This window comes from Mchenga conophoros, linkage group LG23 (genome assembly GCF_057382185.1).
Source record: "Mchenga conophoros isolate Kocher_MC1m ecotype Shallow Benthic linkage group LG23, M_conophoros_male_GT1.1, whole genome shotgun sequence".
NCBI classification, from domain to species: domain Eukaryota; kingdom Metazoa; phylum Chordata; class Actinopteri; order Cichliformes; family Cichlidae; genus Mchenga; species Mchenga conophoros.
In genome coordinates, this window is record NC_140547.1 from 41657881 (window position 1) to 41670574 (window position 12694).

The window sequence follows — 12694 nt, forward strand, 5'->3', positions numbered from 1 at the left end:
ACGCCAAAACATAGAGAATTCCTCCAAAAAACAAGAGCACGCATAGAGAGATTGTGTGATTTCATTCTTGGATAAGTCTCTACTTTATGAAAGCCATTTCTGAAACCACTCTGAGACTCTGCCTTTATATAAAACACAGAGGGACAACTAGACTTTTTCCTCTTCGATATTAAAAAAAAAAAATCTTCTGAAAGAAAGCATTTTGAGAATCTGCATACATTTAAAATTTGTAACATCACTTTAGCTACACACAAACGACTTTTAAAGCAGTAATATACAACACCACCGTAGCGTCACTGACAAAAGAGAGGGGGGAAATTTTTCAACCCCTTATTTTAAGAAACCCATATGAAATGAAGACAGAAACATTTTGAAAGGAAATGCTTAGATGCAGAAAATGAACAAATGCAAGTATGTAGTGTAGCTCTAATGACAGCTGGGGTACCCCACCATCCTTTCTGTGGTCGGGATCCAACCACAAAATTTCATCAACATCACAAAGGATTTTATTCCCTCACCAGGCAGCATGGGAAATATGCCCTGGTGTGTCTAATCCAGCCTTGAATATCCTCTATGGAAGCATCCCTATCGGCCTCTTTCATGGAATTTAAGAGGTTTTCTATTGAGGGATTTCTGTCAGAAATCTTCCACTGCTATGATGAGAAAAATTCCACTACTCTGCAGTGAGGTGCAAAGGATGTGAGGGTCAGGGCAAAAAAGATTTGTCAATGTGAGGTGGTCATAGAACCAAGCAAAACCCGAGCAGACTGACGGAAACCAACATCTTAACACATGATAATGTACTTTTCACTGCTTTTGTCGTCTTCTATTTTCTTGACAGAAAGTGTGGACAGTCCATGGAACAGTGAAGGCACTTAAAGTGTAGATGCACTGTTTGTCCACCTTCCTCATTTTCTTTACTTCTTTCACTTTCAGTTTATTTATTTATACAGTTCCAAATCACAGCAACAGTCACCTCAAGTCGCTTAATATTGCAAGGTAGACCCTACAATAATACAACAGAGAAACCCCAACAATCATATGACCCCCTGTGAGCAAGCATTTTGGCAACAGTTGGAAGGAAAAACTCCCTTTTAACAGGAAGAAACCTCCAGCAGAACCAGGCTCAGGGAGAGGTGCACATCTTCTACTGGCAGACCTTCCTTCCTCATTCTCACTGGCCCATCATTCACCATCATCTGTAAACAAATGCCCCAATTTATAGGGATCTAATTCATGTGGCTTTTTTTTCACATGATTAAAGGTGAATTCTTTGACCTGTATACCATGTGTGCTTTCTGAAGGAACACAGGAGGATATGTTGCAGTGAATGATTTATCAAATTTTAAGTGGATAAAGCAGGATAATTAAGCCTTGCCAATGCCCCAAACTTATCCGTATTGAAAATTGATGCCTACCATCAATAAACTTTCAACCAAATTGTTAGTATGGAATGTATTAATATATATGAGGCTGTATGCATACTTTTGGCCCTGTTTGCATTGGAGAAAACCCCAAATAAATCCAAGCTCATGCACCGAATTCTTGTTTTTAAAGTCATTAAAGATGTATGCTGTGCAATCATTCCACCCAGGAAAAAAGAAAGGTTCAAAGAATTCATTAAAAGCCTTAATTTATCATGCTGTTCATGCAAACTTCTGACCACAACTGCATGTGTGCAAAAAGGGTTTAACACACAGAAACTAGTGAATATGTTTTGAAGTTTATAGAATGATGAACATCATTTGAGATGTGAGGTACGCCTAATAGCTTTTTAGCTTCTTGTACTGTGTTGGCCGTTTGGAAAAACTTACAAAAAATGTTGAAATTGTTCTTAAAACCACTGAATGCTTGTTGTGTTTGTACATCACTCCCTTGTATGTTCCCTGAAAATGGTTGAAAGTGTATTTACCATGTTTAACAAGTTTCAGTCGATCAAAAGTTGCTAAATTACAACTTCACTTCCTGTTCGGCAGCTTTACCGGTGGTTTGTCTTTAATGGACAAACACTGTTGAAAAAAATATCTATAAGATAACCTTTGAAAGGCTTGATTTTAAGATTGGTAAGCAAGGCCGACAGGGTGCCTGACTGCTGCTCAAGCCAAAGTGCATTGAACCCCTATGGTGCTTTCTCCGAGTGGTAGACCTCATTTATGCTAGGCCTGGCTGGGCTCGAGAATGAGCAAAGGCCCAACCAAATGGAGCTCGTTCTCGAGCCCCTACCCAGGGCCTGGCTCCAGGATGAAGCTCCAGTGATTATGTCTTGGTCAGGGTGAACTATTCCCTTGATCTTGTCAGCATCTAAGGGGTTTTCTGAATCTCTCTTAATCTGGACCCTCACATAGGACCAATTTGTCCCGAATAAAGGGCCAAACTTCTCAGGCTGAATGGTTGCTATCCCAACATGGGCAAGCAAACCCCTCCACCATGGTAAGATAGCAATTCATGGAACAACGTCCTACTGGGAGACCGGGTGCACACTTCTGATATGCCAGAGCATGTCTGTGATCTGCCTGTCAGCCAGCATGGCATTACCTTTGTATCCACCCTGAAGAGCTGTAGGTGGTAGGAGAAAAAGGGTCTGGGTTTCTCAGCTTAGCCTGCTGACTAATCCAGACATGGATACGAAGTAGAAAATGGATTTAAGACTATTTTTACCAACTTTGGTGAACATTAGAAAAAAAATGTGTTTTTAAACAATTTTAACAGTTTCATTTAAAAAAAAATCCAACAAGACAGTAATTCATATGTTTGTGTGCTTTGAACTCAACTTTATTGAAGAAATCTAACTGTGCCATTTTTTTTTTTTTGAATGAAACGTGATTAAAAAGCCATGTGCCAAGAATCACCCTCCATCTGCGACCCAGTGCTGGCATTTGGGTATAAGGCATTAGATGAAGAAAAGGTAGAGACAGTGTGGGTGTCTGAGCTGCTTTACTGGTTGTGCCCAGTTTACTAAAACCAATCATTAAAGGTAGGTGACTTTTTTTCTTTTTTAAAAAAATACAACTGTAATCCTGCTTTTACATGTTTTTTTGTAAAACTGACACAGTGGCACAATTTATGCTCGTCTGCGCCCTCACACAGCTGAGCCAAAATAAATTGATTCCCCAAGCCCAGAGTCTGCTGCCACCTCTCTAGGGACTCCATGCAAATTAGCCTGTGGATGGTTTGTGTTTATGAATAATGTCACAAGTGACAAGCAATTCAGGCCAAATTCCCACTGAGGATTATTTACCAGTGAATGAACTCCTCCAGGCGAATCTAATGCTAAGTACCGAGTCAATAAATCCGTGAATGGCTCCCTACCGAGGGCTGAGGTCCGGCTGCAGGCAGCTGAAGCTCACAACAGGGATCTGCAGGCTGGAGGGCCGGACGGGATCACTTGCTGGCCGGAAGGGCCTCGGCGGCAGAAGCGGGGAGCGAAGAGGGGAGCGGAGGGGGGAACGCAGGCCGCGGCCCAGCCTGCCAAGGGATGACATCTTGGGCAGAGGGGAGCGTTCGCCCTCGGACCCTGAGCCCTCCTCATCTTCCTTAATGGAAGGAAGCTTTTTCATGATTCCTCCATTACTCTCACAGTCTCCCTGATGGGGCAGAAGTTAAGATAGGAGGTTAGAAAACATCATCAATTTTCAGCAAGACTGAAATAAATACTGAAATATTATTCTTTTTTTCCTGCAGACTACCTTTTTTAGTCTTTAAAGTGAAAACACAAAAAAATCTGAAAAGCTTTTTGAGAGAAATCAGGAATGGTGTCATGTCACTCGCTGATCAGTAGGGGGAGCTGCTGAGTTACTCAAAGCACTGATCAGAGTGAAGACTCGCCATTCACAACAGCTGCATCGGCTCTCATCTCCATTCATTTTATGAGCAGACCTGCAAAGCAGCATTCTCATTCAAAGCAAACGCTCCAGTCGCTGACAGTCAGTCTGTGTGAGGTGAACCAACTGAACTAAACAGAGAGTTTAATTCCTGCACTCAGCGTGTTGTAGGCAGTAGATCCATTGTATTAAAAGGTTGTTGGTTGTATATCCTGCGCCTTTTCTCTTTTTGCATTTATGCATTCTCACATGCTCCAGTTCAAAAGCTGATTAAAAAAAGCTGGCATGCAACCCCATTTTCTCTTTCCCCTCTATTCTCCCTTGTCCTCAATTTTTGTTTCCCCCTGTCACCACCACCAACACCACCCTTCCCCTCCTCTCTCCTCTGCTTGTTGTCTTCTTCATCCAGTCTTGGGCTCACGTGCCTGCTTGGTATTTTTAGATCACAGAGGTTTAATTTTAGCAGAGGTTTGCCTGGAGGGAACTAAGCGGAGAAGGGACTGTTTGGAGTTTCAGTGTGTGTGGGTCTGTGTGTAGTATGTGAGCAGCACGTGCAGTCTTGATATGCAGCGTGCCACAAAAGGGCCACCGGGAAGTTATTAGTGTTGGGTTTGCAGGTGTGGAAAACGGTGTATGTATGAACACTGGGCTGGAGTGTGACCAGTAACATGTTGTGTGTGTGTGTGTGAGTTTCTACATCTTTTAGCAAGTGCAAATATGTTGTGTTATGTTAGTCCGCTATCTGCATTGTGTTTGCACTTAGAGGGCATAAATGTGCTGACACAATCACATCACTGTGAAGTCTGGTTTGAGCCTCCAGGAAATGAATGAAAGTAATTGTCTTCAGTAGGTGATGGAAATATGACTGTGCGTGTGGATTTCTTTGTGTGTTGGCACGTGAATGCAAATATCAGCAAGGTTCTTCCTCCTTCTTCCCCTGCAGCTTCCCCTTCATCCTGATGTTTTCCTCGTCTCGTCTCCATCTGGATATCGCTCTATTTTTATCCATCTGGGGATGACCCTGCCCCTCCCACACACATCTGACAGCACTATTTTTAGTCCCACACTGCGCCCACTTAAGGATGCACCGCTGCTTTCGCTGCACGTGCATATACATAAACTCCATATGTGGGTTTGTGACTGTAAGATGCTGACAAGTTTGGTGCAGTGAGCTTGAGATTCATTCTTATCCTTTCATGCTGGATCTGCATCCATCTTGATTCGAAACTGCCTGTTAATGCAAATACCTAATCAGCCAATCACATGACAGCAAGTCAGCGCATTTAGAATGGGGAAGAAAGGTGATTTAAGTGACTTGGAGCATGAATCTGCCCAAACAAGCATCTCTAGGTTTTCCAGAGAACGATCTTAAAAAAAGAGAGAAACTATCCAGTGAGTGGTTTTACTTCTTTCATTTGAGACCAGGAAACTGACACTACATTTCACAAAGGATCACCACAACTCGAAAACAGAAGATAGGAAAAACATTTTCCAGTCTGGCGAGTCTGGATTTCTGGGTACGCAACAAAAAAGCATGGCTCCATCATATCTTTTAATAGATCCCCCTGTTGGTGGTGTAATGGTGTGGAGGATATCTTTTTGACACATTTTGAGCCTCTTAAGTACCAGCTGAGCAACATTTAAACATCATGTGTGAATGTGTGTGTGAACGGGTGGATGACTGGATGTGTAAAGCGCTTTGGGGTCCTTAGGGACTAGTAAAGCGCTATACAAATACAGGCCATTTACCATTTACCACAACCTGTCTGAGTATTGTTGCTGACCATGTCCACGTGTACCATCTTCTGATGGCAGCACAAAGTTGGACAACTCACAAAGCTCAAATCATCTCAAACTGGTGTCTTTTCAATGCACCAATTTAATTATTCTTGTTGACAGAATTAAGCCCATATTTTTCCAAAACTGTTCTTGGCTTTGAAAACTTGTTTTGATACAACTTTCGAGTAAAATTCAGCTGGAACAGAGTTGAGTTTTAACTGTGTTTGCTTAACCTGTTTGAAAACATGACCACATTTATCTTGTAAGGCTTAAAGATTTAATTTTATCTTCTAAATTATTAAATTCCAGAATTTGAAACTAGGTTATTTTCAGGCAGAATGAATTTAGCAATAAATGTTAAGTGAAATGTTTATGGCAAAATCTAATATTTAGTAAGAAATTGCTGCAATCATTTCATACCAGGTGAAATCTAACTTTATTATACTACACTTAAAAATGGGACAAGGTTAGGATTTCTAACAGCAGTGATGTTTTTATACAAGAACAACAACAAAAAACCATTATTTCGGTTTTATTTACATATTTTTCTGTCTTTTTTTGTTATACTATATGAATGTCAAACTCATTTTACATTGTGGACCACACAGGGCCCAGTTTACATGACTTTGGCCTTAAATTGTAAAACTGTAACATTACAGCCCACTGGTGAACCCACTGTAAAAATCATCAATTTTTACAGTAGATAGTGAAAAACCTGCAACCTTCTATCATCTAATTGTTTATCTATTACTTATTTACTGTGGTACAGATTGAATGGTTATGGGTGAGGTCTTTATCAATGGGAAACGCTGTAAAAAAAAAAGTATTAAAATACAGTTAAAAGTCTAAAATTCATGCCATTCTTTATGTTTTTCCAGGGGACCAGATTGGAGACTTTGGAGGGCTAATTATGGCCCCTGGGCCTTATGTTTGACTGTCTTTGCCCCCTTGATGGTTTCTCTTGCCTCTGTGCTCATTAGCAAGCTTACTCACAGTAAAAATGTGACTTATTTCTAGTGTAAGCTGGTTTTTCATGTGCATGCTACAGCCGAGATCCATCTGTAAAGCCCTGGCATGTGAATCCTCGTGTTTAGATCGTGTCTTTATCCGCTGGCTGTGTCTCAAGCAGAAGTCGCGGGTTCCTCCTCAGTCCCGGTCCAGATGGCTAATCCCTTTCAAGTGCAAAGCCATCGCCGTGGCATGGCGTAAAAAAAAAAAAAAAATGGGTGGAGGAGATCATTGCACAACTGAGACTAATCTAAGACACAGACAAACTATTTTCGTGGCTGTTACATTTAAAATGTATTATTAGCATGAGTCAGGTTTTACACTTGATCAAGGCAATGAAAACTAATTGAAATAACTAGAATTTGGTTCGTGATTAGGGGTACTTTAATCTTTTTTTTTTTAGCCAATTAGAGGAGGTGTGTATTGATATCAGTGGAAATGAGTTTTCGCCCTTTGTGAAGCAAAATAAGCTTGGTTAAGGAACACATGTCACAGGTGAATTGGTGACGCTTTTACTAATGCAGGTAATGACATAGCCGTAGTTCTGCACATAAGTTATGTGGAGTGACTATAAAATGAGTTTGCCATGACTTTGGATGTTTTTGTTAAGTAATTGTTCAGTTTTTAGTGATGTTTTATTTTGGCATTTGCGTTTCCTTCTGCGCCTCTTGTTGATTTACTTCCTGCCTTTGCCTTTTCCCCTCAACTTTTATGATTTTTTCCGCCACCTTCATTTCTTTTGCCTTTTGTTCTGTGTTTAATTTTCCTGCTTTCTCCCTGTACCCTGTCCTTCCATCTTCTTGGTCACCTCTGCTCGTTCTCAGTGTTCCTCTCACTTTTTTCCTTATTCACATTTTTTGCCGTTTATTATTTCAGGGCTTCGTGTTTCTGGCTTGTTGCTTTTTCTTCTGCCTATTTCACATTGCATTGGGGTCCACATTTAAAAGAAAAAATAATAATAATAAATCTTAAAGCTAGGGTAAGAAGGACCCATAACATTCATAATGGCTCTCCAGTGGAAGGGTGTTTTTTTGGGGTGGCATCTGCTCTGTCCCTTAAATCAACCCAGAGCATAATGGAGGGATTATACATCCCATCTGGCTGTAAACATGTTGATAGGATATGTGGCTGTGGAGAACAATCCAAGTGCTTTACCTCCTTCTACCAACCACCAGTCACTGCTGGCACCTTGAGTTTATTTGTTCTTCCTCTTATTGCATTGAACATCACTGATAAAATATCACCACTGGATTTATGTGTGTTGCTTCAAAAATAATGTTTAGCCTGAAACTAAAATTAATGTGGTAAAATTGCTACAACAAAGGTAATGTAGTGATGTTTGGCAGTTGTTGTACCTCAGTGTTGTGCCCTTCTCGTAGATTGTACGTCAGATCGTTCCGGATTTCCGTGATGAATTTCTGAGCGTAATCGGGATAGAGGCAGAGCACCTCACGCAGCCCTTTGAGGCTGATGTACTGCAGATCACAGTAGGTTAATGCTTTCACACAGGCGTTGGTCTTTATAACTTCCTCCTGTGTCAGACAGTCAGAGCCAATCAAGTCACCGCGACCTGGAAAGCAGAGACACAATAGATAGTAAACAGTGTGTGTGAGGTGTTAAGAAGTAGCCCGGCACTTGATAGAGGACTCCTTATCACATCTGGCATCTGTTTTTTTTTGTTTTTGTTTTTTTCATAAGATGATCAAAAAACCGAGCTATGGTTTAGACTTCTCTTGGCAAAAAATGGTGACTTAAAAATACTTTAAACTACAGCAGTGGCAATGTAAAAGGTTTGTAATAACAATGAATAACAAAATGAAACAAAAGAATGAAAGCCACCAAATGAAAATGGAGAGGATCCTTCTGGGAGTGAGAAAGAAAGAAAGAAAGAAAGAAAGAAAGAAAGAAAGAAAGAAAGAAAGAAAGAAAGAAAGAAAATCAAGTCAGTGCTGAGGGGATTAAATAACAATAAAAAGTAATGCAAAATAAGTAACTGCTTCTAGTCAAGCCTTAACTGCGGGGGAGAGACACTTGACCAACACAACTTCCACTAGCATCACATTACTTCTTTTGACATTTAACATCAGTTAACTAAACTACCACAGCAGCCTGGTGAGTACAGCTCCTGGCTGTGATGTGACTGAGTTGAATGCACTTGGCTTGGGACTCATGCATCTAACTTGCTAGCATAGCTAGCTTGCTATGGTAGCTGGGAAGCTAGTAGTTAAATTTTAACACTTCACAAAAGTCAGTTTGCTCTTGGGCCTCGTTACCAGAGCATTAAATGCAAAGTAAACGTGGGTGTTACTAATGTCTACTTTAGTGGTTCAGCTCTTTTTGGATGTGAGCTTTTTGTGACTAGTTTCACCTGTGTTTACCCACTGTTTCATGTCATACTGTGGAAATTTTATTTTAGCAAAAGAAAAGCTCGACTTCAGATATGTTTTATTGTTACTAAGAAAAAAAATCTGTACTCAGATGAGTGAAATTCTAGTATTATTTTATGTCTGTGTTCGCACCAATCAGTGGGCATCAGTTAAAACAGTGGATAAAACTTGCTAACCAAACTAACTAGTCACATCTGGCTGTACTGACAAGTATGGCAGTATGGCCATATCAAGACTTCAGTACAACCCGTTGGGTAATATCACAGTAAGTATGTTCACATCTGTTTATCTATGTTATGGTTCCCAGGAGAGGGCCTAAATCCCTAGGCTGAAAACTACTGAACTAAACTACCAAATAAAACTAAATAATTAAAACTAGCTTAATAAACTAGCTTGCACACTGAAGAGTCAATATCAACATTCTGATGTTATCATACATAACATCAAATGCAAATATACATTTTGCCCTACAACCACCATTTTCCTTTGATTCTCTAAATGTATTTAGCTGATTTATTGTGGACCATTCCCCAAAATACTAATATGCAAGAATTTGCCATGCTACAAGCAGCACATGCTGGCAGAGCTGGCAAAGTGCTCCCACTGGAAATAAACTCTGAGGTGAGAGCATGTGCCACGTATTTCAAGATAAGAACCCAAATGCAGACACAGAGAGATAGCCTGATAGCTTATCAGGAGGATGAGAGACAGCTGGTGAGACAAGGTACAGTTTAAACTAATTAATGAAAATTTGTCAAGTGAAGCAAAACTAGGGACAAATTACAAGGGACAAAAGACTACCAAAATAAAACAGGAAGTAACTGGGAAAGCTAGCCTAAATAAATAACGAATCCAATATATGACTTTAGAAAACTGATAGAAACTCGAGTTCTAAAACACCAAGAAACTCATAATATCAGAATAATCGTGGAAATGCACAGAAATCAAGATATGCCTCAGAAAACTATGAACAAAGAAACAACCATAAAATCACAGAAGCCTTTACAATATTTATAGACACTGTGCGCTGTCGATATTACGTGCTGCACAATAATGTTTAATATTTAGTATTTGCTGTTATATTCCCATATATCATCGTGATGTTGTTTATTGTATTGCTCTTGTTTTCTTCTGCTTGTTTTCTTTTTTCTTTCTCAACAGGTGATCCAGATGATTGATATATGTATGTTTTTTGTCTGCTCATTTAGTTGGTTTTTGTTTTTTTGCCCTTTATCCCAGTCCCTCTTCTCCGCTGTTTTTCCCCCCTCTTCCTTTCTCCCTTTTCTTTTCCTCATTCAAGTCTGTCCCGTATCTAGCAAGTGAAAATAAATAAAATAAACAATAAAAGGTGAATCAAATAGATCATTACGGCAAGGCTGGGATGGTCAGTTTGGTAAAGTAAATTGGGCATCTTTCTTCGCCTTTAGACAATAATTCTGATGGCAAAAGAACCAAACGGGACAGGCAAAAAAAAGAAAAGAAAAAACAATATTTATAGAAATAAGGAAAACCTTAGAACACCTACAACAAGACTCACAGACCATGACAAGGTGACATGTATTGTTAGACTGTGAAGTACAAATAAACAGCTATGAATTGGAATAGAAGGTCAGCATTTCCTTCTTCTGCTTCCCCTCTTTACCACACTGTCGTCTCCTGAGCTGTAAATCCAAAGTGGCAATGCCACACCAATTTGTGCGCATGTGTGTGTGAGAGAAAGAGCAGACAGGAATACTGTGATAAGAAAAAAAAGCACTGTTTGCTCACCTCTATATGTATAAGAAAGCAAGAAATGCATGCTTTTAGGCCTGCATGTGTGCACCCAATAACACATGCAGGTCAGACATACTAACGAGTTTGCTGTCTCTCCTCTGTAGGCAGCAGTCACTTTATTATTTACACCAGTTAGCTCATTAAAATGAAAAACATTGTTGCTAATTTGCTACCTCCACTTCATGTGGACCTGAACTGATTCCAGTGCTGTTTGCGAGTGTGCTTATGATTCTGTATTCTGTTTTATCCACGTCGGAATGGAAAGCGTGTCGATGTACGTGTTGTAGGACAAGACCCTGGAGAGGCTCTTATTGTGGCAGTATGACATTGACCCAGGTTGGTGATTTCAGCTGTTTAACAAGCTGCTTGCGGTGCAATTTAAAGGTGAAACTGCAGGAATATTCTCAGTGGTGGTTTGATGTTGTTAGCCATTACCCGCTCTCAAGTGAAGCTGCTGTCTCTGTGCTTCTTTTTTGCATTGAAATTGGCTCAAACATCCTGAACCCACAGATTATCTCCCATATCCCAGAGCTTTTTAGCCTCTTTTTTTCTTTCAGACAAACAGCCCTCACTTCAATAAAATACTTGCGGTATAGGACGAGTCTCGCTCCGCAACAGCTGGATGTCTGACACTGTTTACGTATAGTGCAAAGTGTCTGACAGCATGTCAACATGTCTACAACTTGTTCCACCACAGCTAAGTGGAGAAATGAATAATTCATTAATTCACACATTAATGTTGTTTATAGGTTTGCTTTAGGGGTTATGGGTGCTCCCAAACGGTCTCATCAATCCCTGGGTCACACTCCATCTTCCATCTGATGGGGTGTTTATTGTTGCCCACAGGGACGGTTTAATATGGCTGCAGTTTTATAAGCTCTGGGCCGCTCTTCTTAATTATGTTCGTCTCCATAAAAGCCGGCTATTAAATCTTGAAAACCTAATAACGACCTTAGTGTTAAACAGCCTTTTTCCATCTTTGCACACAGCACTGAGACCAGACAAAACATATTTGCTTGCAAGCAGATGAGATTAAAAAGGAAGATTCCTTATCTTTTTTTTGTCTTCCTGTCGTTGATTTCCCGTGTGTTTTAAAAGCAACCTTATATGCCACCATCACAACTCTAGAAATAATTTTTCCAGCATTTTGAAATATTATTACTTCATAGGGGCAACCCTACATTTGTGCTTGTGCACAAATGTCATACCGGAGCTGGCAAAGTGCCGCCACTGTTTAACTAACAGCTGACGTAAGCTTCTGCAACTAAACTGTTAGTTTCACCTGGATCACCTTTGGGTCATCTTTCTGTGCAAACATTTCACTCAATTTCCAATTCTCACTGCAGCACAAAGAGAGACCGTGCAACGGTAATGGCCACGAATGAAGAGCGGAAAGAGGTTTCGATGACTCGACTCGAGAGCAAACCTCCCATGACGGCTATCTGGCACTCAACGAAGGCAATAATGACAGCACTCTTTTCCTCTGAAGCTCACTGAACTCTATTAATCATACAAAGAAATGACTGTACACTGTAAAAAAAAATCTGTCAAATTTACGGTAAAATACCGGCAGCTGTGGTTGCCAGGAATATACCGTGTAAAAAATGTGGAATCTGTAAAAGACAATACGGTATACTGGTTTTGTAACCCTAATTTTTAAGGTAGACAACGTATTATTTTACCAAAATCATGATAGAAAAAACCAAATATATTTGTCAATTATACAGCAATTTAATGTAAAAAATGCAACTTTCCATAGCTTTTTACAGATATTTGCAGTAAAAAAAAGTAATAATATAATAATATTTACAGTAATTTGTTGTTAATTTAACAGTAATAGGATAGACCCTATTATTGTAAATAACTGTAAAAAATAACAGAAATATGTTAAACCTTATTAAAACCTTTGACAGTAAAAAACACCGT

At 39.8% G+C, this 12694-nt stretch overlaps 1 protein-coding gene across 1 annotated transcript in view; it reads right to left on the reverse strand.

The window, feature by feature from the left end:
- The window catches only part of LOC146547889 (voltage-gated delayed rectifier potassium channel KCNH8-like), a 61051-nt gene that overhangs the window by 6796 nt on the left and 41561 nt on the right, over positions 1 to 12694 (reverse strand). Inside the window, exons 11-12 of the mRNA XM_085264263.1 lie at positions 7964 to 8178; positions 3310 to 3584 (exon numbers count right to left, since the gene is read on the reverse strand). Coding sequence (XP_085120389.1) covers positions 3310 to 3584; positions 7964 to 8178 — 490 coding nt within the window. The remainder of the gene's footprint in view (positions 1 to 3309; positions 3585 to 7963; positions 8179 to 12694) is intronic.